At 55.0% G+C, this 25,000-nt stretch overlaps 9 protein-coding genes across 9 annotated transcripts in view; 5 read left to right on the top strand and 4 right to left on the bottom strand.

The window, feature by feature from the left end:
- GUITHDRAFT_142202 (hypothetical protein) overlaps positions 1-3,846 on the bottom strand; it is a gene marked incomplete at both ends in the record, with an annotated part of 4,049 nt that extends 203 nt beyond the window's left edge. The window contains 14 exons of the mRNA XM_005828224.1: positions 149-750; positions 852-974; positions 1,060-1,201; positions 1,350-1,383; positions 1,499-1,568; positions 1,611-1,685; positions 1,774-1,881; positions 2,072-2,483; positions 2,506-2,576; positions 2,864-3,028; positions 3,114-3,176; positions 3,254-3,376; positions 3,482-3,583; positions 3,691-3,846. Of these exons, the coding sequence (XP_005828281.1) occupies positions 149-750; positions 852-974; positions 1,060-1,201; positions 1,350-1,383; positions 1,499-1,568; positions 1,611-1,685; positions 1,774-1,881; positions 2,072-2,483; positions 2,506-2,576; positions 2,864-3,028; positions 3,114-3,176; positions 3,254-3,376; positions 3,482-3,583; positions 3,691-3,846 (2,246 nt within the window). The remainder of the gene's footprint in view (positions 1-148; positions 751-851; positions 975-1,059; positions 1,202-1,349; positions 1,384-1,498; positions 1,569-1,610; positions 1,686-1,773; positions 1,882-2,071; positions 2,484-2,505; positions 2,577-2,863; positions 3,029-3,113; positions 3,177-3,253; positions 3,377-3,481; positions 3,584-3,690) is intronic.
- Positions 3,847-4,681: 835 nt separating this feature from the next.
- GUITHDRAFT_112761 (hypothetical protein) lies at positions 4,682-4,945 on the bottom strand (the record flags this gene model as incomplete). The annotated part of the gene is made up of 2 exons (XM_005828223.1): positions 4,682-4,786; positions 4,838-4,945. 2 exons carry the CDS (start codon positions 4,943-4,945, stop codon positions 4,682-4,684), a joined length of 213 nt encoding a protein of 70 aa, XP_005828280.1.
- Positions 4,946-5,451: 506 nt separating this feature from the next.
- Positions 5,452-7,553, top strand: GUITHDRAFT_142201 (hypothetical protein; the record flags this gene model as incomplete). The annotated part of the gene is made up of 12 exons (XM_005828222.1): positions 5,452-5,779; positions 5,840-5,958; positions 6,004-6,084; positions 6,240-6,341; positions 6,467-6,517; positions 6,561-6,655; positions 6,705-6,768; positions 6,814-6,906; positions 6,954-7,039; positions 7,093-7,129; positions 7,255-7,306; positions 7,492-7,553. 12 exons carry the CDS (start codon positions 5,452-5,454, stop codon positions 7,551-7,553), a joined length of 1,170 nt encoding a protein of 389 aa, XP_005828279.1.
- Positions 7,554-9,376: 1,823 nt separating this feature from the next.
- On the bottom strand, positions 9,377-10,184 carry GUITHDRAFT_153907 (hypothetical protein; the record flags this gene model as incomplete). The annotated part of the gene is made up of 3 exons (XM_005828221.1): positions 10,065-10,184; positions 9,446-10,016; positions 9,377-9,400 (listed from the first exon to the last, which is right to left on the bottom strand). Coding segments are annotated over exons 1-3 (638 nt in total), but the record flags the coding sequence as incomplete, so codon positions are not given.
- Positions 10,185-10,882: 698 nt separating this feature from the next.
- Positions 10,883-12,594, top strand: GUITHDRAFT_142199 (hypothetical protein; the record flags this gene model as incomplete). The annotated part of the gene is made up of 5 exons (XM_005828220.1): positions 10,883-11,300; positions 11,481-11,623; positions 11,864-11,962; positions 12,005-12,073; positions 12,337-12,594. The coding sequence occupies 5 exons, from the start codon at positions 10,883-10,885 to the stop codon at positions 12,592-12,594; spliced, it is 987 nt and encodes a 328-aa protein (XP_005828277.1).
- A 1,589-nt stretch (positions 12,595-14,183) lies between these two features.
- On the top strand, positions 14,184-15,540 carry GUITHDRAFT_153906 (hypothetical protein). The gene has a single exon (XM_005828219.1). The coding sequence runs from the start codon at positions 14,376-14,378 to the stop codon at positions 15,345-15,347; it is 972 nt and encodes a 323-aa protein (XP_005828276.1). The 5' UTR covers positions 14,184-14,375; the 3' UTR covers positions 15,348-15,540.
- A 294-nt stretch (positions 15,541-15,834) lies between these two features.
- Positions 15,835-17,514, top strand: GUITHDRAFT_112757 (hypothetical protein; the record flags this gene model as incomplete). Its single annotated transcript, XM_005828218.1, has 7 exons — positions 15,835-16,586; positions 16,636-16,760; positions 16,800-16,855; positions 16,892-16,919; positions 16,966-17,050; positions 17,257-17,410; positions 17,455-17,514. 7 exons carry the CDS (start codon positions 15,835-15,837, stop codon positions 17,512-17,514), a joined length of 1,260 nt encoding a protein of 419 aa, XP_005828275.1.
- A 2,296-nt stretch (positions 17,515-19,810) lies between these two features.
- Positions 19,811-23,686, top strand: GUITHDRAFT_142197 (hypothetical protein; the record flags this gene model as incomplete). The annotated part of the gene is made up of 11 exons (XM_005828217.1): positions 19,811-21,073; positions 21,119-21,225; positions 21,276-21,348; positions 21,563-22,150; positions 22,198-22,297; positions 22,348-22,549; positions 22,597-22,783; positions 22,835-22,983; positions 23,055-23,166; positions 23,454-23,560; positions 23,611-23,686. The coding sequence occupies 11 exons, from the start codon at positions 19,811-19,813 to the stop codon at positions 23,684-23,686; spliced, it is 2,964 nt and encodes a 987-aa protein (XP_005828274.1).
- Positions 23,687-24,074: 388 nt separating this feature from the next.
- The window catches only part of GUITHDRAFT_112754 (hypothetical protein), a gene marked incomplete at both ends in the record, with an annotated part of 2,803 nt that continues 1,877 nt past the window's right edge, over positions 24,075-25,000 (bottom strand). The window contains 6 exons of the mRNA XM_005828216.1: positions 24,075-24,101; positions 24,143-24,223; positions 24,281-24,322; positions 24,371-24,427; positions 24,472-24,539; positions 24,943-24,979. Of these exons, the coding sequence (XP_005828273.1) occupies positions 24,075-24,101; positions 24,143-24,223; positions 24,281-24,322; positions 24,371-24,427; positions 24,472-24,539; positions 24,943-24,979 (312 nt within the window). The remainder of the gene's footprint in view (positions 24,102-24,142; positions 24,224-24,280; positions 24,323-24,370; positions 24,428-24,471; positions 24,540-24,942; positions 24,980-25,000) is intronic.

Raw genomic sequence — 25,000 nt, 5'->3', positions numbered from 1 at the left:
AGAGCAGGAGAGGAACAGCATGACAGCACGGCAGAGCAGCAGCAGGCAGCAGGCAGCAGGCAGCAGGCAGCAGGCAGCAGGCAGCAGGCAGCAGGCAGCAGGTAGAAGGCAGTAGGAGGAGATAATGTGGACGGAGAGTAGGTGGAACCTTCGTACGAGATCTGTCTCCCACTCCATGGACGGGACGGAAACGAGCACGAATCCCTTGCAGCCCGTCAGCTCTTGGAGGTCACTCGGGCCGGTTACCTCCTTCTTCAGCAGGTACCTCTTAAGACGAGTTGCTGCTGTCGGGACCCACAGGTCGCCATGCAACAGCAGGGCGTCTGAGGTCGCTGCTTCCGGCGGACAAAGGAGAAAGTGCGAGGGCCCGTCGACCTGCTCGCCTCTGAGCTCCTCCTCATTATCCACATCATCTTGTTCACCACCATCACCATCAACAACAACAACATACACATCTTCATCACCACCATCACCATCATCAACAACAACATACACATCTTCATCACCACCATCAACAACAACAACATACACATCTTCATCACCACCAACACCATCCTCATCATTCACAACGACAGATGCAGCCATCATTCTCTCTCTATCACAACAGGTCTCACTCCTCTCCTCCTCCCTCACCTCAAGCGCGATCCTCGTCCCGTCCATATCGACAACAAGATCCACCACGTAGAGCCCGGAGAGCACCGGTACTTCACATCTGAAGGCCAGAGGAACAAGACGCAGCTTCTCCTCCACCTGCTCCACCGTCTGACAAGCAGGAAGGGGAGGAAGAGGAAGAGAGGGAGGGTGGGGAGACGGGGGGGAGGGTAAGGGGGAGGGGGAGTTGAGGGTTCGACCTCGTAGTGTAAGGCAGACGATCTCGTCCTCCCCTGGATCCCCGGCATGCGAGAAGCAAGAGAGGGAGGGAGGGAGAGCTCCGAGCCTCCATCGGGTAAGCTTGCCAGGTGGAGCATCGCAACCTGTAGGAGTTCAGCCGTCGCCCTCCTCCTCCTCCTCCTCCTCCTCCTCCTCCTCCTCCTCCTCCTCCTCCTCCTCCTCCTATACCTGCGCAGCCTCTCTTTCTCCGAGTTGCTCGACGCGCGCAAGTGAGCAGCGGAGCACTCCTCCCCATGCTAGCGGTGTTGCTCCCCCGCAGACGAGGATGGCGCCTGCCATGGCGAGGTTTGCGAGCTCCTGCACGTTGAACCTGCTGCGTATGAGGGAGAGAAGACAGGGAGACAAGCAGGTGAAGAGATGGAAGAGAGAGGGAGAGGGGGGGAAGGGGAGGAGAGGGAAGACGCGGGAGAGTTAGAGGGAGGAGCGTTTGAGATGGAAGGAGCTGGGCTGCTGCTGACCTCGACAAGTCTCCCTGAAGATGTTGCTCCACATCTGATTACAAGTTAGCGCGAAAGATCGAGAGAATAAGATAGAGGGAAGCAGCAGCAGCACCAGCAGCACCAGCAGAAACAGCAGCAGCACTAGCACCAGAGCTACTTCTCTGTACCTCGCCAGAAGCGATGAGTGGGAGGGACGAGCGAGCTGCGGGCGAGCGCCCAGACGAGGTTGGCGACGTCCTGAGAGAGGATGAGAGGAGGAGGGAGAGGAGCATGCGGTACCTGTGAGGTGCAGTGAAGGAGCTGTGCGCTGGTGATAGACTGAGCTATGAAGTTGAAGGCCTCGGAAGCAAACAACTGAAGCTCGTGTCAGCCCTTCCTACCCCTGCTCCTCCTACATATTCCCTCCTCCTCTTCCCCTTCCCCTTCCCCTTCCCCTCCCCACCAGGAATTCAGATCTTGAGAGGGACCAGGCAATGGTGGCCATGACTGACGGCTTGGGCATGGGGACTTCTTTCCTCCTGAACCTGTCATTGACTGCTTCCACCAGCTCCTACATCACACATCAAACTCCTCCTTCGTCTCTTCACCTCCCTCCCTCCCTCCTCCTCCTCTTCCCTCCCTTGTCGTCCTCCCATCCATCTCATCTGCCCTCTCTCTTCCATTCCTCCCTTCTCGCTGCTACTGCCCTCTCCACCACCATCCCGATCTTCCCCTCACTCTCCCTCCTCCTCCTGACACACCCGAGACAGCACTTGGCACTTGGCGCAGGACCACAACATGGGGGTGAGGTAGCGAAACCCGAACTCGTTCGAGGGGCGAGCCAAAACCTTAGAGGATAGTGAGAGATAGACTACAAGAAGCTCCACCAGCACCAGCACCAGCACCAGCACCAGCACCAGCACCAGCACCAGCACCAGCACCAGCACCACCAGCACCAGCACCACCAGCACCAGCACCAGCACCAGCACCAGCACCAGCACCACCAGCACCAGCACCAGCACCAGCACCAGCACCAGCACCAGCACCAGCACCAGCACCAGCACCACCAGCACCACCAGCACCAGCACCACCAGCACCAGCACCACCAGCACCACCAGCACCAGCACCACCAGCACCAGCAAGGAGCAACGCAGCGAGACAAGAATTTGAGACCTTTGCAGTTAAGTGATTGAACAAGGCTTGCACGGGACCCCCGGGGCAGAGAGGAAGAGAAAGTTTGGCGACCTCCTGCATGAGGTCTTGCATCTGTTGGACAGGCTGAGGAGGAGGAAGGGGAGGGAGGAGAGCGAGGAGGAGAAAGGGGAGGGAGGAGAGCGAGGAGGAGAAAGGGGAGGGAGGAGAGCGAGGAGGAGAAAGGGGAGGGAGGAGAGCGAGGAGGAGAAAGGGGAGGGAGGAGAGCGAGGAGGAGAAAGGGGAGGGAGGAGAGCGAGGAGGAGAAAGGGGAGGGAGGAGAGCGAGGAGGAGAAAGGGGAGGGAGGAGAGCGAGAATGGTCGAGAAACGAGAAGGAGGAGAGACGCTCTCTTTTTTTCACCTGCTTCAGATTCATCTTCTCCTCCCTGTGCTGGGCGGACAGCAGGCAGGAGTACAAGTGCTGCAGGCTGTCCAAGTCGAGGACTTTGAGGTTTGCCATGCTCCTGGTGAGGGAAAACAGCTGCTGCTCAGACCAGCCGCAAGAGGCCGGAGGACGCGACAGAACCTGAAGAACAAGCTCAGGCTCGCCCTCTCCTCCTGCTCCTCCTGCTCCTCCTTCCATCTCAACTGCTTCGCTTTGTCTGACTCACCTCTGCTCGCAGGATCTTCGCACACTCCTGCATCTTCTCGCTCCTCTGCTTCCTCTCCAGCACCTGCTGCAGAGACCATGCGGCGCTGACAAGCTCCTGCTCGTCCTCCTCAGCCTCCCGCCAAGCCCTCCCATCTTCACCTCCGCTGAGAGCTTCGAGCTGAACTTCGCTCCTCCCAGCGTCGCAGGCAGCAGAGAGGACACGACGAGAGCAGGAGAAACTTTGCGGGAGGAGGCCACCAGCCACAGCAGCTTCGCCCAAGCCTGACGGGAGTCACTCCCCTGCAACCCCTACCGCTGCCTCCTCTTGCCCTGCCCCTCCTCCCTCTCGCCTCCCCCATGCCCTTCTCTCCCCTCCTCCTGCCTCACCTGTGTGCTCAGTCTCTTCACAGTCTCCGCCTCCTTCAGCTTCGCCTCCATCCTCCACAAGGGCTCGGCCTCGAGGATCCCCCGCACACCGAGGGCCCAGGCCTGAGGGAGGGTGAGGAGGAGGAGAACCCAAACTCTCCTCGCACGAATCTCGCGACGTCGTCCGCTCCCTCCCCCTCCACCGCCATCTTCCTTGCTCGATCACGCACAGAGGCCCAGAACGTGGGCGACCCTTGCTTGCCCTCGGCCATGGCGAACACCAGGCGCATGAAGAGACGCGGGGAGAAGGCAGAGAGGCCAAGACTGAGTGACTGCTGCTCGAGCAGGAGGAAGAGCTTAGAGTGACTTTTGCCTCGACTGCACATCTTGTTATCTCTACGAGAGCAGAGAGGAAGGGGGAGCAGAAGGAGCAGCGCAGAGGGAAGAGGAGAAGTACGAGGAGGACGAGGAGGACGAGGAGGACGAGGACGAGGACGAGGACGAGGACGAGGACCTTTGAAACAAGACTGCAGTCCTCATAAGCTCTCGAGGGCTGATAGTCACGTTCTCTGAAGCAGACGCATCACATTCAGTTGATTCTCTCAATCGTGATCAGACAGATGAGAGCAGAAAGAGATAGAGGTAGAGAAGTAGAGGAGAAAGAGGACGACGAGCGCGAGGAGGACGAGGAGGACGAGGAGGACGAGGAGGACGAGGAGGACGAGGAGGACGAGGACGAGGACGAGGACAAGGACGAGGACGAGGACGACGATAGTTGCGTTTCCTCCCTATTTCACGTCACTACCTGACGAAAGTCGAGAGACAAGCCGAGGAGCGAGTATAGACAGGAGGGTCGGAGGAGGAGGGCGCATGGCGGCGACAAGTCTGGCAGAGGCGAACAGCATCTGCAGCTCTTGATTCAGTCGACCGTCGGAGCAAGCGACATCTGCGACCGGGAGGAGGAGAGGTCGTCGGGATCGATGAGAGAGGATGAGCTGGAGCTGCGGGAGGTCAGGGAGGGAGAAGGAGGCACAAAGGGAGAGGTAAGGGTAAGGGAGGAGAAGCGAAGGAAGAGGTCAGCGAGGACGAGAAGCGAAGCAAGGGGTAAAGGAGGAAGGAAGAAGGAAGAAAGAAGAGTACAAGATCAGCAGCTGCTGCATGTAGGGGAGGGAGAGCCTCCAGAGAACGGAGGATGCCGGAAATTTGCTGACTCTGCTCCGGTCAGTGGAGAGACAAAGCAGCTAGGAAAGCTACTTGCAACAGCGTCCCGTTTGTCTTCAACATGGCATGCACATCATGGAGCATCTGATGCACATCATGCTTGACCTGGTCTTGAATGTCATCTTGACAACCGACTTTGTCTGCACTATGAAATACCTGCAGCTCGTCAAAGATCTCGATTCTCGTCTGTGATTTCTTCTCCTTCTTCTCCTTCTTCCTCAACTTCATCTTCTTCTTGTACGATTTTGCCACCCTGTCGAGCATATTCAGGGGAGAAGAGCAACAGGAGGTGAAATTCCCTCTGAGTTTCTTGGCGAGAGCATCGAACTCAGTCATCACCGCCGCTCCTCCGCGCAAGTTCAAGAGATGGCATCTAGCTGGAGAGCTCTCTGAAGTTTGAGAGATTCTCTCAACTGTTCCTTCTTGCTGGGGTATACTAGTCCATGCTATCAACAAGCAGGAAACAAACTTCTTCGCCGCCATGTACATCAGATTGTTTGATTTCCCCCTTGATTGCCTTGCTTCCACGACATCATCATGGAGAGAGATCTTCTTGCCATCTCATCTCTTTGTACATCTCCTCGTCTTCCATCACAAGACTGTCTGTCTCTCGCTCTCTCATCACCTCCACCGCCATCACAAACTACGCCTCCATCTCGAAATCCGCATTGTCACCACTGGTCGCATTATCCACCCCACCCCCTCCAATCCCCTTTCGATGCTCCACATGACCCCTTCGACCTCATTCCTTCACATCTCCTGGCTACGACATGCGGATTCTGGCCATGGTGGCGGCAGCGCTTGCTATGGCGGCGGATGCCGAAGGCTGGGACAGAGCAGGAGGAAGCAGCGTGCTGAGAGGAGGAGGAGGAGGAGGAGGAGGAGGAGGAGGAGGAGGAGGAGCCTGTAGGAGAGGGGGCAGCGAGTGCATGGGACCTCGCTTGCGAGGAGGGAGAACGAATCTTGGTGTGACAGCGATGGCAGCCAACGGCACTCAGCTGTTTCTGGGAAAGGAGACAGGGGAGGTGGTAGAGATGGAGTGGAAGCGAGGACGCTCTAAGTACCCGTACTACTGCACCAAGGAATACTCTACTCCAGGTACTCCCCACGTCTCCCAGGACCGCAAACTCCAGGACTGCAAACTGACTTGTTGTCAAGAAAACAGCGAAGATGATGTTCATGTTGATGGAGATCAAGAGGAAGAAGAATCCATGCATCACAGTTGGGACAAGGTACATGAGTACCAGGCGCATCGAGATCCGGTTGGAGGCCTGCTGGTGAGCCTTCACTGCTGTTTCGACTGCTTGTTCACAACAAACTAGGCGATCGAGGATATGCTTGTCAGCGTGTCTTCCAGTGGTGAGATGAAGGTATGGTCCATCAAGACATCGCGATGTCGCAAGGTAGATCTCCTCCTCTCCTCCTCTCCTCCTCTCCTCCTCTCCTCCTCTCCTCCTCTCCTCCTCCCTTCCCCTCCCTCCTCGCGTACTTCTTCCTCACCCTCATCGCCCCTCCCTCCCTCTGCTCTCGCTTGACCATTCCTCGTCTCATCTCTCAGAAACTTCAAGCTCACGCCGGGCGAGTGACGGGAATGGTGCGGCAGCAGGGAAGCAGCCGGTTCTTCACGGCCTCATCCGACGGCAGCATCAAGCGATGGCGGGTGAAGTCAGGGGAGAGACAAGGAGGGGAGGACCTGCTAGAAGAAGCTGCTGGCAAGCTCCTTGCCGCCTCTGCCGCCCCCTCACTGCTTGTGCAGTCACTTTGTCGCCCATCAGCTGCATGCAGCTTGCTCGGGTCAGGCAGCAGGAGTGCCTGGTGGCTAGTGTGGGGAGCCAGGTCTCGTGCCGCTACTGCTGCGTGTGGCTGAGAGGAGGAACAGGTTCACTGCATTGACGTGGACGCGATGGTCTCTCGGGTCGTAGTGCAAGATGCAAGTGCGGAGATATCGCACCTGACGTGCTCCGATGACATCCTGTATGTGGTCTGCAACGAAAAGGAGAGAGTCGTGACGGGCTTGTTGAAGATGCGTTGGGGCGGACAGGAACAAGCTTGTCTTCTACAACATGACAACTTGGTCAAGAATCAAAGTAAGAGGAACGAGTTTAGTCTGCTGCTCTCTGACACCTTCCCAGGATCTCCATCTTAACCGAACTCTACACTCCCTCGAGTTCGTGCCCAACCCTCGCACGCTAGGTCGACCCCTCCTCTGCTGCGGAGCGACGGGGGTACGAGCCCGTCTCCTCTCCCCTGCTGTGCGTTCATCGTATCTCAGTGCTTGCTGCTCGTGGATGTCGGCAGAATGGAGGTACAACGACAGCTCTGTCTCGACCTTGAGGACGATTCTGGTCCTCCTATCAGGTGCCCTGTGACGGTGGCACACGTCTTCCTAACCCTTCCTGATGTTGAAGCAGATCAGATGTGAGGCCGATGGTCCTGTTCTTGCAGGAGGTACGTTCTCTTGCACCTCCCTTCACCTCTCTGCTCCCTCCCTCCCCTCCCTCCCCTCCCTCCCCTCCCTCCCTCCCTCTCCTCTCCTTTCTCCCTCCTCTTCATTCCTGACGGAGATGATGAAGTTTGTCGACAAAGACTACCATGAGACTTTCATGTACTGCGGGAGATCAGATGGTCAGGAAACTCATCCAGATCTCATCGACGCTCTTACACACCTTCATCGTCCTCTCCTCCCCCTTCTCCTTTCTCCCTTTCCTCCTCCTCCTCCTCCTCATCATCATCATCATCATCATCAACAACAACAACACCAACACCATCCTTTTCGTCTGCTTCATGTCTTCTGATCTGTTGGGCTTCAGGTCAGATGCAGGAGTGGAACGTGAGGAGTTGGAAGGAGGGCTGGGGCTTCTACTTAGCATGACCGACGAGCTGAGACGCTCCTTCACTTGTCGCTGGCAAGACACGTTGGACCTCACAGCTTAACACCAGACACGTGAAATTCCTCGAATGTCATCCAATTGATTCGAACTTACCCTCCGCCCCCCCCCCCCCCCCTCCCCCCTCTTTCCTCCTCCCATTTTCAACAAACCGTCTCTTCTGTATCGTGTGTTCCCTCACGACGTCAAGGAGACTTGAAGAGAAATCTCTCAAGTCAGTGGGGCCCTTGGCAAGGGACAGCAACAGCAATAGAGTCATCACTGAAATTCCTCAACAATCGTATTCACAAAAACTATCATACGAGCTCTCCTGCTTGCCCGGACACTGAAAACGAACCGATCCATCCGCACATCTGCAGAATTTATCACCATCTCCTCCCCCCTGCCATCCCTTTTCCCCCCTCCCCACCTCCCTCCTCTCACCTTCCCTCCTCCCCGTCCCTCTCTTCCCTTCTCCTCCCTCCCCTCCTCTACCTGCTCAACTTCACAGTCATCTGCGAGGAGGACCTCTTGAGCACTTCGCTGCCGGCAATCGACTGGAGGAGGACAAGAATTCAGAACCGCATTCTTCTCCTTCCTCCCTCCTCCCTCCTCCATCTCCCTTTTCCTGCTCCTCTCTATCTTCTCCCTCCTCTCTCCTCTCTCCTCCCTCACCTGGTAGCACTTGGCAGGAAGAGCCTCGCCGGGGGCAGGAAAGATGGGGCAGCCCATGGGAGGAGGAGACTTCATCACAAGCAGCCGCGCTGGTTCAGATCCCGTTAGGAAGCCTCCCACCTCCTGACACTTCGAACCTCCTTGCGACTTGGCCTTGCGGGCGGGAGGAAGGGAGACGTTATGTGCAGGCTTCACTGTCTTCGTCGGCTCAGAAACTTTTTGCTGTTGAATGTGAAGATCCTTGTGCTCAGAGATCAACGCGTCTTGCAAGGCCTCCACCCTGATATCATCGTCATGATCCTCCTCCTTCCCCTCCTCTCCCTCTTCCTCTCCCCCTCCTCCTCCTCCTTTCTTTTCAGACTTTTACCGTTTTCTGAGCCATGACACTTCGGTTTCCATCTGCTTCAACGCAGAGGATGGAGGACGAGGGGGAGCAATCTGAGCCGGGAGGAACTGAGCAACAGTGCTAAACGGGTGTCAGAGTTTGATGGGAGCAGTACGGGGAAGAGGAGGAGGAGGAGGAGGAGGAGGAGCAATATGACGAACAGGAGGAGCAGTATGAGGAGGAGGAGGAGGAGGAGGAGCAATATGACGAACAGGAGGAGCAGTATGAGGAGGAGGAGGAGGACTTACTGAACGCGAGGGTACTTTGAGAGATGCAGGACGTGTTTCTCCTCATCTCTGCGAGCAAGAGTGTCGAAGAAACCAGAGAGCTGGGGAGGCAAGTGTTGTGTTACTTGCTTGTCAGCCCTCAAAGGACCAAGACACTCACGAAAGCACGGCTGTCCGAGTCCGATGACCCTGCGATGCTGCTGGCAGCAGGAGCAGGTGGCGAAACTTTCTTCAATACAGTTTTCACAGCGGCACGTGTCAAGCTCTGTTTCGACGTCTTCGACTTGGCCTCGATCTTAGCAGCAACATGCTCGCTGCTTGCTGCATGATGAGCATCGTTTGCCCCTTCCTGCAGAGGCTTCAGTCAGGTCGAGCACCTCTTAGAGTCTCTACACACCTTGTTAGAACCGATCGCCTTCTTGTGCTGGGCGGGGGCCTGTAAGACGCCGATCAATGCTGACGTCACAACATTTCAACTCCCTACAGTATCGCTTCCTCCTGCTTGAGAGTGAACCTTCGCCAGCGCCTCCACTCTTGCCTTGGCCTCCAGCTTCTTGATGTCAGCCTGAACCACCGTCACCCCTGTCAGCCTTGCTCCAACCAGCTTCACCAGCTTGAATGAAACCTGTCGAGCTGCTCCTGCTCCTGTCGCTGCTTCGGAGCGCTTCACCTCCGCACTCCCTCCCTTCTTCTCTGCTCCAGCGCGACCCTTCTTCGAGGCATGCAGGAGGACGACGTTCCGCATGATGTCGCTGTTGTCTTTGAGCTGAGCCCGCTGCATCGACAGCACCTGCTGCTCCCACCTGCTCTGCTCGGCTGCAGCAGAAGGAAGAAGCATTCCGTGAGGATCATGATCTTCAGACGGCGAATACGCTTCCTCAAGCGCTGTCTGTACATCATCCTGGTCTTCATCATGCTTCGTCTCCTTCCTATAGCTCTTGGCCTTGGAAGGAGGAGGAGGGTGCAGTTGCCCGTCGAAAAAACGTCCAATGGTCGTCCTCCATAGCTGTTCGGCGGCGAGCGCAGCAGGAGCAAGGTGAGCACTGGGGCTGAGCTTCTGTAGCAGCGCGTCCCTATGACGACTGACAGCATGGCTGCTTGATAGATCGCCAGCTGTCAACAGCAGCCCAACCACCAGGGCGACCAAACTACATCCTGCTCCAACAAGCCTTGCGACACGACTGCAGACACACTTCACAACAGGAAGATCGTGAGGATGTTGTAGATACCGATGAGCGGATGCTCGCGTCTCCATGGAAACTTCTTCGTTGCACCTCCTGTGCGATACCATCGTTTCCATCGTCGTCGGAAGGATCTCACCGCACCATGTCCTGCTCTTTGTTCCTGCTGAATGCGAAAGGAACCATGTCAGGACCACATTCATATGCTGGAATATTATCAATCTTCCATGATAGATCTCATCTCAAGCTCTCAAGCTACCCATGTAGATAGATATCAATCTCGCCTACCTGCCGTCCTGCTGTACATGTATCCCCTACTTCCACCTTCGTAGTTCGAAATTACCCTCATCCTCAGCATCATCGCCATCATCCTCATCATCATCATCATCCTCGTCCTCATCGTCGCGAGTCTCAACTCCTGCTATCGCTCCTCTTGCTCTCCTCCTCCCTTCCAGTCCAGCCTTCAGGCTCTTGAGCCATGAAACGCCGAAATAGCCGTACCACCCATCCTCTTCACTACCCACTACCATGTTGTGAGTACCCCATTATTTGCCCATAAATGTACCCGTACTTGAAGTACCCAACCCTATCCAGAAATTCTCTGATGCGGGCTTCCTCGCCCTCTTAGATCCTTTTCCTAACTGAGCATTTCTCTCCCTGCCTCCCTCCCTCCCTCCCTCCCTCCCTCGCTCCCTCCCTCCTCCCCCCCCCCCCCTCCTCCCCTCTCGTTCAACCATCGTATCTCCATTTCCTGCCTCGTGCCTGAGCCTGCAAGAGTCTCCTCTCCTCTTGATCCTCCTCTATCCTAAGCGCATCCTTACAGGGCATGGCACGTCACTGCGTAGAGGACTGACCGTCCCTGTGCAATGCAAAAGTTCGAAGCTACCTGGGCGCATGCCGACGTAGAGGCACCGAGCAACGATCAGAAGAAGCTTGTCAGATGCTGCCCTCCTCCTCTCTTCCTCCGAATCCTCCGCTCTTCCTTTGTCTGGCTCATTGCAGCCATTGTGCTGATCGGGATAGTGGTAGATCATTTCGTGATGCTATCCAACTCAAAGTTTGCTGCTGCTCTTGGACAAGCTAAAGTCCTCCACGGGTTGGACACCTCCCGCAACTCCGTGGAGACTTGGATGGGAGGAGGAAGGCGCAGCAATGGAGGGAGAGCAGTGCTGGGTCGCTGGTCACAGAAGAGAGGTGTGCTTCCCGGACCGGGAATGTCCGTCCCCTCCTCCTTCCACTGGACTCTTCCTCCCGGGCAACACCCTCCTGCTGGGATCAAGTCAGGTGGTACCCCCTCAACAAGATGCTCTTTCTGCTCTCCTCTCCATACACCTCCTGCTCCTTCGTCCTTCCCGCCCTGGGCATGGTTGTCTTCCAAAGCTGATCCTCCTCCTCCTCCTCCACTTCCTCCTTTTCATTTTCCTATTCCTTGCTATGCATCTCCTCACTGGAATGCTTTGTCAGCATCTTCGCAAGCAAAGCTCGACAAGTCGAACTTTCTCGCCCTGCCCGTGGGCATCGCAACGGCGTTGATGCGTCAGCGCAGCAAACAAGAGGAAAAGAACGGCATTGAATTCACTCCTCTTCACCATGATAGCGCACTTCAGGTAACATGGATGTCCCTTCCACTTTCTTCTCCTCTCCATCACGCCGTTTCATCCTACTTCACCTCTACCGCTTCCTCCTGCATTTCTTCATCCTCGTTCTCCGCCTTGTATGTTCCACACACTGCTACTTTCCTTCCCCTTCTCACCCCTCCTTTCCTTCCCTAATGGCTCCTTCCTCCTTCCTTCTCAACCTCCCCAGCTCCCTGTTTCCATCTCCACAGTGGCTCAACAGCACCGCAGGCCCTTCAGACCGAGATCCCACAAGCAGCGCTATCCTCGCAGACTCACAAGAACTTGCTGCGCATGAAGAAGCTCCTGACCCTTGCAAAACGCGTCAAGGTGCAGACTGAAGTCCCTCCTCTCCCTTCCTCCTGCTCTCAGGTCTTCATGGAGAAAGACCCAAAATGCTCCGACGCCCGGAACCTCCTCCATCAACTCCGTCGTGTCGAGGTCCTTGTCCCCCCCACGTCATCCCCATCCCATCCCTTACCCTCCCCCTCCTGGTCAGCATCGTCATCATCCTTGTCATGTTTGTGCTTTCCTAAGCATCACCACCACCACCACCATCGCCATCGTCATTGCAGTCGTGCTTGTCATCATCATCATCATCATCCTCTTCTGGCTCGTTTTTCTTCCTCCTACTTTCAGACACTCTTTTTCTCCTCCGTCCTTCCCCCCACCTCCTTTCCGCTTTCCTGACCCCTTGCCCGCAGTCTATGCCAAGGAAGTATGAGGACGTCATGAGCTATCCCTTCTCCTCCCACCTCCTCTACTGGGGCAGCTTCCTCCGCCTGCAGTTCGATGGGTCGGGTGTTCTCTTCTACAAGTCCGGGCAGGCGGCGTACAAGGGCGGGTGGAAGGAAGGGAGGATGGAGGGAGAGGGGAGCATGTGGGACGAGAAGGGAAGGCTGCTGTGGAAGGGGAAGTTTATGAGAGGGCTGCCTGTGCGAACATGGAGAGATTATTTCTGAGCTACTGGCCGCAGTAGTGAACTGAATGTGACCGTAAGGGCCCTCTTGTTTAGTACGACTGACCCCTCACTATCCGTGGCGCATAGCCCTTGTCAAGGTTGGCTCTCTCTCTTATCCGAGAGTCTTCCCGCCGTACAGTTGCGTGTGTAATCGGACAGTGAGGCCTCCGTCAAGCCTCCTCGACTCTCCCGAGTCCTGGCAAGTTGTCCTCGTTCTGATTGGTAACTTGTTAGCGTTGAGTTGAGTAACAGAGAAGTCGTCAGCCCCAATGGCACAGACAGAAGTCAAAGACAGTGAGATACTTTCATAATCATGACCCGGCGTGATCCACTGGGCACGGGGGTGGAATCTGTCCACTGGCAGGTGGATGAGGGCCCGTACCAAAAACTATACGATTTGATGAGCACAGTACCACGGTACATAATATTGGTACTGGGAACAGAAGAGGATAATACAAATAGCAGATTCTCTGTACTGTAATTGTATTTGTGGTAGTACATGTTTGCGCTATCGGTACCGGCAGGACGTGCCAAGTAAAAATACTTTTATATTTCAAGGAGTGGGGGGCCGAGGCTAGATATGACGTTGGACATAATATTATGACAAATATACATAATTATATAGTTTATAGTATAATTATAGGATCTCGCGTGTATCTGCATAACAATGGCTGACAAGTATGCAGCTTATTCCCAAAAAAAAAGAGACTTTTACAAGGACCGGTGGTTTCAAGGGCCACCCCTAGGGCTTCTGGGGGTACAAACTGGGGAGGAGGTCTGATAAATTTCTACCACCCCGTCCCCCTCTATACCCGACTGTTTCCTCGCAGTCGTAAGGTACTGCGAAATCAAAAACCTATTTGTAAAGGCGTCCGGATGCCACCCTCCACCCCACCCCCTCTCTTTCTTGGCATCATTGCCCCTGGATCCTTACAGTATCATGTACCCTTCAACTGGTGATCTTCCTACCACCCGGTCATTTGACTGGTAAGTCATGTGTAACTCCCATAAAATGTTTTAGATTCTTCCACCCCTAGCTCAAGATTCCCCTTTCGAAGGGTTCACTACCCCTACTCTTCCCTTTTCACCGGCTCACAACTACCCCACCCACCCTTGCTGATTGTTGCTGGCCCATGTGTTACACTCTCTTCCCGGCACGGATGCCACCCAGACCCCTTCAAATTTACTACATAACCACTTGATCGCAGTCACCCTACCCCCTGAGTGGTTCATCCGGACAACTACCCACACCCTACTTTTAACCACGGATCACCCACACATTGTACTCTGATTCTCTACCCTAGTATCAACGAACCCCCCCTTTGATCGATACACCCCACCGAAACCTTTTCCACTCGCTCTCACTCAAATTTCATCAATCGCTCACCCCGGCTTTTAGTTAAACCACCCACCCCCCTTACAGATTCTCCCCAATCACCCGTCCACTATACTATTATTCACCCCACTGTTTCACATATGACACTACCCTCTACCCCCAAATAAACACCCCACCCCCAAACCAGAAATGTTCCCAAAGAGTTTGCCCCTAAGGGCGAGCACAGGATAGAACGGAAGGGAGCCAGGGAAGTGTAGATATACGTGAGAGGACAGGATAGCGTTCAAGACAGCAAGAAGCAAGGTTGAAGGAATATTGAGGACAACACGAGGGAAGGAAGACTGAACAGGACGGTATTTCATTGTTGATCCAGCTTTTGGGTGTATCTTCGCCATCAGTGGAGTGTATCTTCGCCATCAGTGGATTGTATCCATCCTTCCTTCATCATGGAAGACATAGCACAGTCTTCTGAAGATAGTTATCCCTCGGAGCTGTCTCCTACCGCCAAACTAGCTTTACAGCGACTTGCCAACGCGTCGACTCTCATTCGGTCAAACCCAACCGCGCGCCGACGATGTTTCCCCCTTAATGAATTGCAATCAGCTTGGATGAAGAAGCTCGATACAACAAATTCACGAGAAAGGATAAGTTTCATCCCCCAGGCCAAGAGAGTGATGATCGAGAGTGACGGAGCAGAATGTATGCACAACATCATGGCTGTGAAAGCAAGGATGCAAGAACCTGCTACGACAGTGGCTGCAGGTGCCCATGCAAAGTTGGAGATGAAGGAAGGATCTTGTGCTTCGAGGTCTTGTATGGTTGAGGAAAAGGGTTTGAGTGATGCTGAGGAGATGGCGTTGTCAGAGAAGATGGCTGTGCTGGTTCAGTCGCCATTGGTAAAGGCAAGGCACGTACATGAGTCATGTATCAAGGCAATAGCAAAGAAGCTGCAGGTGGAGAGGTTTCATGAAGGCGACCTCATCGTGCAGCATGGGACTGTGGGGAAAGACATTTACTGGGTTGCCTCCGGTGAGTGTGTCTGTGAAGTGGACGGGCACGCTGTGGATCTTTTGAGTGCTGGGTTCTGCTTCGGTGAGATGTCCGTCATCAAGCTGAGCAAGCTGATCCAAGGCGGAGTTCCAGAGAAGGAGGCGATGGATCAGTGTCATCGTCAAGCTGATGTGCTTGCTGCGGGTGACGTCGTGCTCCTCAAGCTCGCCTACGACGACTCGACCAACCTGATGAGGATCGTGCCGAACCTGTGGATGACGCTGGTGGACTTGGGTGCCGCTCGTTCCAGAAGAATCGATAACTTCAGGGAGACCCAACAGGATGACGAAGAACAACTTGTTCACGAGGAGGAGCAGGTGATTTCAAGTGTGACAGATTCTATCAAGAGCTTGCCAGCTTTGGAATGATGCTTCAAGTTGTCGGGGTGTAGAGGTCAATGTGTGAACACCTGGTTTGTTGAGAATGCGACGGAGAATATTCAAAGAGTTGTAGATCGATGGAGAAAATACATGTTATCATAGGTGCAGAAGACGTGTTTTATTATTGATGAGGCAGATGTTAACTCTAGGGAGAAGGTTTTAGTAAACACCTTTACATTGCAAACAGTCATGCTGTCATCATTCTAAACCTTTTGTTTCACGTCACAACTTTTTCTTCTCTGCCACATACCTCTCTTCTTCCTCCCCCTCCTTTCTCCCTCTCTCGTTGTATCTCCCTCATGCTCATCGTTGCGTTCCACACCTTCTGACCTCAAGATTTCAAAAACAGCTCTGTCCTGCAAGGGTGGGTAAAGGGTGGGGTAATTCATAGCCATACAGGGGGTAGGGGTGTTTCTTCGTCTGCAGGAGCAGTTCGGGAGGGGAGGGGAACAAGATCGTTGGGAGCTACAGGAGAATGGAGGACAGAGAAGCAAGAAGAGCACGACAAGCAGCCATCGTTGCTGAGAAGAGAGCGCGGCTTGAAGCACAGATCAAAGCTTCCACTGACTTCATCTTCGGAGGTGGGCAGCAACAGCAGGCGAACCATCAGCTCGGGCGTTTTCGTCCTCCTGCTTTCCCTCCACATCGTGCCCCTGCTGCAGTTCATCCTGCAGTCCCTCAACGTGCTCCTGCTGAACCTCGTCATGGAGCTCAACCGACCGCGCGCTCGTTCGACTTCGTCGCCTGCGAACGATGTCTCCTGCCGGTTCGCGGAGTAGAGCTGGAGGAGCATCGGCAGCAATCATGTGTGCCCTGTCGCTCTGACGACGATCAGGAACGAGTGCCAGACGATGCAGCAAGCAAGCAAGTCTCAGACGCTCAAGGGCCACAAGTTGACGCTGCGGGGGTCGTGCCGACGGCTGCGGTGAACGCCGAGGCAAGCGGAGGAGGCAACGTGCAATCTTGGACAGTCCGAGGAGAGTGCGTCATCTGTTTGGAGGGAGCGGGTGTGAAGGAAGGGGTGGAGGAGGGCGTTCGGTGCTCGGGAGGAGCTCACTTCGTCTGCTGCGACTGCTTGGACCCCTACGTTCGCTCGCAGTCAGAGGAGAATGACATTTTTCGGGCTCGCGGGGCCAAGATAGTTTGTCCGATGGGAGCAGAAGGCTGCTCCTCCTCGTTCTCGCACAAGGACCTCGCTCTGCATGTCTCCCATGATACGTTCGAACGGTCTCGCTAGGCCGAGAGTGGAGACTTCCTGCTCACTTCGCTCCTCCAGGTACCTGAGGGCTCGGGAGCTCGCGCATGAAACTCGCGTCCTTGAAGACCTGCGGTTGGACGACGAGAAGAGAGCCAAGGATGAGAAGAGCGGGAAGTTGAGCGAGGACAACGTGCTGACCATCAGTGTCAACTTCAACTTTGTGCTGACTAGGTGTGTCGCAGGCATCCCGACTCGTCAAGTTCACAGTAGACCGTATCCTCACGCTGGCCTGTCCTCGGTGCTCGCAGGCTTTCGTGGATTATGACGGATGCAGCGCCTTGAAGTGCACGAGATGCGGGCAAGTGATGCGCTCCTCTCCCGCTCTCTTGCTGACCCTCCTTCCTTCAGATGTGGTTTCTGCGCTTTTTGCCTTGAAGATTGCGCCTCCGATGCGCATGCGCACGTTGCAAGGTGTCCGTGGAACCCACGCAAGGTCATTGCTCACATCATCGTCGTCGTTGTGGACATGAGCATCATCATATCTGCCTCTTCTACTTCCTCTCCCTCATCGGAATCATATCGCTCATCATCCTTGCATCAAGTTCCCTACTCGACTCTGGTCGTTTTCACCCTCCTAGTTTCGCTCCTCCTGCGAGTTCTGCCCCAACTGCCCTCCTTCTGATATCGAGTTCACTGCAGGACGTGTTTTCGCGACGTGAGCGGTTCGAGGAGGCACAACGGACTCGTCGGATTGAGATGGTCCGATCATGCGGCAGTCACTTGGGAAGGGGAGCTGACAGGGAGGCAGATGAGGTTGCTGCTGTCAAGATTGTCGAGTGCAGTGAAGCAACATGTAAGCGTCATACCCGAGTCTCGCTCTTCTTACCCAGTTGTCAGGTCCTTTCACTGCTGGAGCCCCATCTTGCAGATTTGAACATTCGGGTGAGCGAGGTCTGATAGGCCGCGCTCAGAATGAGGCCGGCCCGCCGCTTGTCACGGTTTTGGTCACCCGGCGGGTCGAGCCTCCGGCTTTCAGTCCCGGATCAGTTTACCTAGCAATGAGACTGATGACACAGATCTGTGATCGGAGTCGATGGCTACGTCCTTGTGCTACCGTCTAGGGCCCCCGACTCCCAACTTGGCTTTCCTCCTTCACTATTGCACTCTAGGATGCATTCAGTTTCCGAGTTCTCAGTAGGCTGATGCTTTCCGACGCTGATCGGATTAGAACTTGAATAATGCCCCGGTTCAGGATGGCAGTCACGAAATGATCGGATCGCGGCGAGACTCGGATCGGGCCGTCACAGTGACGCACTACTAGCTAGTAGTACTAGGCCGTACGGCCCCGGGCCGCGAAGCCTCAGACAGGGCCTCAGCGCCCTTGAGCTGACGACCGGACGACTCAGGCGAAAGATCGCTGAGACAATCAGTCAGATCATCTCGTAGATACACCCCGCCTTGATATAGGCCTTCAAGTTCGGACACTATTCTGATATCAGCATTTACTCAAAGTTAAGTTAAAAATCAGTATCAGTGCCGTCAGTGTTGGTGCTGATATTACTCTGATCCTCGACTCTCCCGGTGTCCTGGTTGTCCTGGTACTGATCTTTAACTCAACTTTGAGTAAAGTGACCCTGATGCTGATATTGAGGGGTACTACTAGTCAGCTAAACGTGACCGGGCCTCGGGCTTTCGCGCTGGTCATTCCGATAGAGTGAAATGATGTTGTTCTGCACCTACAGCTTTGAAATTTAACATGAAGATTTGACGTTTATATTCAAACAATGACCGTATGTGCATTTGTAAAATGTGGGGAGATTTTATCAACTTTTCGATGCTCTGCAAGGTGAGGAGCGGGGAGGGCAGGAAGCCAGGACCCTGAGAGGGAGCCTGGGGGGAAGGGGGGAAGGTAGGAGATTTCGACTATAGGGTATATAGCTGGGAGGGCGATGGTGCCTCTTGCTGCCCCTGAGGCCTTGGGGTTGAAAGTCGAAGTTGATGAAAAAGTTGATGATTTCAGCTCTAAAAGATTAAAACGTTTTAATTTTCTTGACCGGGGGTGGGATGATGAGGGTGCCGGTAGTAACTCACCGGACTGAAGATATTCCATGACCCCTGAGGGAAAATAGGGGGTATATTGAGGTAAGCTATAGGGTAGGTAAAGAGGATTCTTTCGTGTTGGGGGTGGGGGAGTGGTGTCGGCTTCCGGAAGGTGGGGTTGGGTAGGGGTACAAAAAACGAATAATTGGTAATTGGGAGGTGCGATGTGGGTGGGTTTACAGGGATTAAAAGGGGTGGGTGATTTGAGGGTAATTATGGGGTGTAAGATGGAAGGGTAGGGTGGTGGGGGACCTTATTACATTGGGGTGGTGCACGGAAGCAGATATATTATTGAAGCAAGGGAGGAGATCAACGGAGAGAGAGAGAGAGAGAGAGAGAGAGAGAGAGAGAGAGAGAGAGAGAGAGAGAGAGAGAGAGAGAGAGAGAGAGAGAGAGAGAGACAGACAAAGGCCGTTGGAAGAGATGATTAGAGAGAGAGAGAGAGAGAGAGAGAGAGAGACAGAGACAGAGAGAGACCAGAGAGAGACAGAGACAGAGACAGAGACACAGAGACAGAGACAGAGAGAGAGAGAGAGAGAGAGAGAGAGAGAGAGAGAGAGAGAGACAGAGAGAGACAGCAGAGAGAGACAGAGACAGAGAGAGAGAGAGAGAGAGAGAGACAGAGACAGAGACAGAGACAGCAGAGAGAGACAGAGACAGAGACAGAGACAGAGACAGAGAGACAGAGACAGAGACAGAGACAGAGACAGAGACAGAGACAGAGACAGAGACAGAGACAGAGACAGAGACAGAGAGAGATACAGACAAAGGCCGTTGGAAGAGATGATTAGCACCAGACAGATTCAGAAAGAGACTGAAAGATAGGGAATGGAAAGAGAAAGACATGAGAGACAGGGTAATGATGAGAGGGAAGAGGGTGCAGGGTTTCAAAGGGCAACCTGGCAGTATCACAGGGGGGCGAGAAAGTGAGAAGTGGAGGGGAGGAGGAGGAAGGGATGGAGAGGAGGTATGGTATGAGGAGAACTGAAGGGGATGTGAATGCTTGATGCAGGCGATGGAAGATCTGGAGCCAGAGGTAGATGGACGACGAGCGTCTCTATAGCTGAGAAGGGATCACAGCGACTGGTGGAGATGGCAAGAGGTGGAAAGCCGGAGCAATACCCTTCGCTGAAGTGGACAGAGACAACCGCGCATGACCTGGATGATTCCTCGCTTGAAAATTATGGGCGCAGCTACCGCAGAGTGCATCCCATCCCGCCCTTCGCACCTCTGGAGGAGATGGGAGAGTATGAAAGATGAGGAGATTGGGTTGGAGATCGAACAGGTCGAGACATTGTTTGGAGTTAAAGTTGTGGCGAGCCCCCCGCAGGTTCTTCCGGAGATCGAGAGGCGGCTCTCGATCCTTGAAGACCTCGTCCGCCGCCAGTCGCTGCGCAATCTGATGCCTGACATGGAGAGCAGCAAGACCTTGAGCTCGGACCGCACCGCAGAACCCCAAGAAAGGGAGGATAAAGATGAGGATGGAAGGGAGACGCCCAACCAGAGAAGAGCGCGCTTGAAGGATCGCAAGTATGCAGCTCCCAACTTCTCGCAGAGCATGATAGAGATGCATCGCATCACCTCCAAGGGCGTCGAGAAGGCTGTGGAGATGAAAGTGCGTCGCAACGATATTGATTCCCAGAGAAGGTTTTACAGCCTGTTGGCAGCTTGCAGTGGAATCTTTGGGACCTTCCTTGCAATCATTCAGAACGAGCTCATCTACCGGTGGCATCCTAAATCAGGGAAGATCGACATCTTGAAGGCTCTCAACTCTTTCTCCAGCTTCGTGTGTGCAGTCTGGATCTTTTACATGTACCGCATGCAGCTGCGTCTGGTTGCGATGAATCGGAGGCTGCGGGTGAAATCGTCAAAGAATACCAAGATCAAAGAGGTCGGATTCTTACAAGTGCTTGCAAGCCGAGGGCTCTGGCTCGAACTGCTGATCTGCGTTCCTCATCTTCCCCCCTTTTTCTCTCCAGAGTTCGGCATGGAGGTTCAGAATGGGAACTTCATCTTGTACAGGGGAGAGACAATATTCTGTGTCTACAACATCTTGAGGATTTACTTGCTGTGGAGATGCATCAGAGATTTCATCATCAAAACGATGCCCAAACACTTCACGATCGAGGCCTTCACACAGATCAACATTGGGAGCTTCTACGTGTTGAAGTCGCTGCTCGAAGGATGGAAAGGCTTTCAGTTCGTGACCTTTGCATGGATGTTCTCGATGCTCGTCCTCGGATATTTCTTCCGTGCCTTCGAGACGTCAGCATGTCTCTTCCCCTTCCACGACCACCCCTCCTGCTTCCTGCCTGAGGCCGTTCTGTGGCAAATAGACAGCGGGAGCCTAGAGAAAGAGTCGATTCTCGTGCGATACTCCGACGCCCTCTGGGCCATGTTCATCACCTCCACCTCGGTCTGACATGCCCCCTCGGCCCCAGTGCAGCTGACGTGCCTGCAGGTCGGCTACGGCGACATCTACGCCGTGACGTTGCTGGGCCGCATGACGAGCATCCTCATGGCGTTCCTCGGGCTCATGTTCGCGTCTCTCATGACAGCCTCCATCAGGTGAGACTCAGCTGGACCCTCGTGCGGCTAGTGACGTTGTCCTCCTCCAGCAACGCGTTCCAATGGAACCCTGAAGAAGCACGGACGCTGGCGATCTTTGAGAGGGAGCGAGCAAGGAGACATGTACAGTCTGAAGCTGTCAAGCGGTAATGTGTTCGCGTCAGAGGTTGAGGCGACTGATAGTGACGGTAGAATCCGAATGTGGTGGATGAAGAAAATAGCAAGAGGCAGCACAAGCCGTTTCAAGGCAAGCATCGGCAGCAAAGCAAGCACGCACTGACCTTGTTGTTTACAGAACTTGTATTGGTGGATAAAGATTCTATTGAACTCACCCAAGATGTCGTTGACTGCGATGATTCACATGAAAGACAAGATGTACGTTGACATCGAAACATCCGGCTCAGACAACAACAAGGTGGACATCATATTCAGCCGTGTCAAGAATCTGCAGGGGATGCTTGAAACGATCGAGGAGGAAGCGACAGTAGCCAAAGTTCCGCTGGTGCGGAGACTTTCCATGAACAGCATAGGGAGGAGGGATATCAACCAGCTGTCTAAAGACGGTCAAACGTTTCCCTCGATGCAGGGGTCCAAACGATCTGGCAGCTTCAAGATGCGAGTCAAGAAGGCGATGACGCAGAGGGACGGAACGGGCAAATGGCACCACAACTTCAAGGCCCTCCATGGCGCGCAGCAGTCGTACAGGCAGTGGGCAGCTCTGCTTGGGATGACGGGCACGTTGTTTGCGGTGGCACAGAACGAGTACCTGATGCAAGGAGGAGGACAGAGCGACGTCACCATGAACGCGCTCAAGGCCATGAACAGCATCTGCACTCTTTCATGTGCAGCTTTCATTTTGCGTATGTACTACATCGCGCGGTTGTTGGAAGCTGTCAGCCTCCATGTTCACTGCTTCACTGACCTGGTAAGAACCTGCTCCCGGCACCTCCTCCTAACCGATGCCTATGACAGATCACCGACGTTGGAGTGTGGTGGCTGTTGGACCCGTCCCTGTGGCTGGAGCTCGTCCTCGTCCTCGTCCACAACCCCCCGTCATACAGATTCGTGCTGGGTGAGCAGCAGAGGCTGGGGGCCTTGACCATATGACGATCGTGTGCGCAGTGACGGACAACCTCGGAGAGAACAACATCTACGTCACTTGTGGAGAGACGATCCTCTGCGGCTGCAACCTGATCCGCATCTACCTCTGCTGGCGAGTCCTCAGGGATTGGATCCTCTCCGTCTTCCCCAAACATCAAACCCTGTCTGGCTTCCAGCGGACCAAGATCGGCTCATCGTTTGCCATCAAGCATATCATGCACAGGTGCCATCTGCCCCGTCGCTCCTCCTCCTTCTCTCACCTGCTGCCAGTTGGTATGCAGCCATCTACATGTCCCTCGTGTGGATGATCGCCATCGTCCTCCTTGGCAAGTGCTCAGGCTCCGACGCCTCTCGTGACGCTGCTGCAGCCTATTGGTTCCGAGCGGCTGAGACCACCGCCTGTACTCTACCTCATATCCGAGAAGAAGTCCCAGCATGCGCGAACCCCAACGCCATGGTACGTCGCTGCTCCTCTCGTCCTCGTCTCCTTGCTGACTGTCTGCTACAGCACTGGGTTATCCATGGGATGGACTTCAACAAGAGCAGCCACATGCGCATGACGACAGCCATCTGGTTCATCCTTATCACCTCAACCACCGTCGGTTACGGTCTTGCCCTCCTCCTCCTCATCATCATCATCATCATCACTTCCTTCAGGTGACATCGTCCCCACCACCTCCGTCAGCCGCTTCGTAGCCTGTCTGGCGGCCATGGTGATTGTCTTGTAGAGCAGCAGCAGCGGCTGAGGTGAGCTCGCAGATCGGCCTGGTGGCGGCCTCCCTCCTCACTGCCGCCCTCACCAACCTCCTCCAATTCAGCAGCTCCGAGACGACAGCCAAGGTGACCAGAGGGCGGGGGGGGGCGAGGGCGAGGGCGAGGGCGAGGGCGAGGAGATAGAGAGGAGGACCAAAGGAGGGGGAGGGGGTGGAGGGGTGGACGATGAGGGCGAGGAGGAGGAGGAGATGGAAAGGACGAGGATATGGAGAAGGGGGAGAGGAAGAGGAGGAAGAGAATGACAAGTAGGAGGAGGATGGAGAAGAAGACAGAGGAGGAGAGGAGTATTGGGTGTGGCAGGCGGGATGCCAAGGAAGGGGCGGGGGAAGAGATGTCTGATGCAGCACGACCAGGCGCTGATTGAACGCGAGATCCTCCGAAACCATCTCCAAGAGAAGAGCGCTCAGCTCCTGCAGTTGTTCTGGAGGAGGAGGAAGGGGAAGACACGGCGGAAGGACAAGTCCGTCCCTGATTGAGCTCCTGACGTCACCAGCTGATTGAGAGCCGCAGGTTCCAGAACATCCGGCTGATAGGCCATGACATTCGAACCATGAAGATACAGACAACCAGTGACATCGAGGTCTGAAATACTCCTCCTCCTGCTCCTGCTCCTGCTCCTGCTCCTGCTCCTGCTCCTGCTCCTGCTCCTGCTCCTGCTCCTGCTCCTGCTCCGAATCAACATCGTCGACAACCTTCTCCGTGTCTTTCAAGCCTTCACGCTCCCACACCATCTCTGCTGCCTCCTCTGATGCTTCACAGGAGCACGTTGGGGTATCTACCAAGATCAACAACACCCTCCTCCGCCTCAAGATGCTCGAGAACAAACTTCGCACTGTGAGCAGGAGGCGGCGAGCTGTCTGTCCTCGCTGAGATGTCTTACAGCAGAAGTGAAGGACGAGGAGCTGAGTCAAGAGAAAGGGGGAGGAGGGGAAGGGCGGGACGGGGGAGGGGGAGGGGGGGGGGGTTGGCGAGCTTCAAGACTCGTCGAAGTCCAGCTGCACCTGCGGAAAGAGTCAACGGGCTCAGGCAGGAGCTGCTCTACCTTGCTGCATGCGAGGGAGGAGGAAATGGATCGGAGCATCGACATGCCTTGCTCGGAGCTCGGCAGCTCTGACACGGAGCACTGCAAGACAAGTCGAATGAGATGCAAGCGTCCCAGCCCAGCTGGAGCAGAGCAGACCTTTGCGGTCCTCCTGCTCTTGAGGCTCTTGGCGGGGGTCGGCTGCAACACGGAGGATTCAGCTGAAATTCAGCTGGAGCGGAGATGTACAGTATTTTCGAGGCCGGGCTGGAGAGGAGAGGGCCATGGCTGGTCGTCCTCGTCGAGCTGAAAGCGGTCAGGACAAGTGGACCCTCCTGCCGCTCCAACACCTTCATGCTGATCTGATGGTGAACCAACGACCACCCGGCGGTGGTGGAAGCTGAAGGCTCCATCTTTCCTGCGGGAGGGTCAGGAGAGGAGGAGCAGGGACGAGTCGACCGGGAGAGAGAGGCGACGATGAGTACAAGACTTGTTGCTGCTTGACTGTGTGAGAAACCCGCTCGACGTAAGAGGAGTTCAGACGGGGAGTGTGGGATAAGGATGGGAGGCCGACAGGGAGGAACAGAAGGGGAAGGAGGGGGGGGAGGGAGAGCAGAGAAGGGGAGGAGGGAGGGAAGGGAGATCAGAGAAGGGAAGGACGGGTTTAGGGAGGAGGGGAGGGGAGGGAGGCAAGTAGCCTCAACCTGCTTCTGCAGCAAGCGTTGTAGTGCTGTGTTCTTCACAGCAGGACAAAAGGGAGAGGAAGGCTTGTCTTGCTCCTTGCTGCGCGAGTGCCCGAGAGTAGATGCCTTCTCATTCACCCTTGAGGACAACCAGCTGCTCGCTTTCCTCCGACTCCTGCATCGATATCCTCTCCTG

The sequence above is a fragment of the Guillardia theta genome (genome assembly GCF_000315625.1).
Source record: "Guillardia theta CCMP2712 unplaced genomic scaffold GUITHscaffold_61, whole genome shotgun sequence".
NCBI classification, from domain to species: Eukaryota; class Cryptophyceae; order Pyrenomonadales; family Geminigeraceae; genus Guillardia; species Guillardia theta.
Note: the sequence above shows the minus strand (reverse complement) of the source record. Positions and strands in the feature narration are given on the sequence as shown.

Bases quoted from the DNA above. Each gene is read 5' to 3' on its own strand.
- GUITHDRAFT_153906 (XM_005828219.1), top strand. From the start codon at position 14,376: ATGGAAGACATAGCACAGTCTTCTGAAGATAGTTATCCCTCGGAGCTG.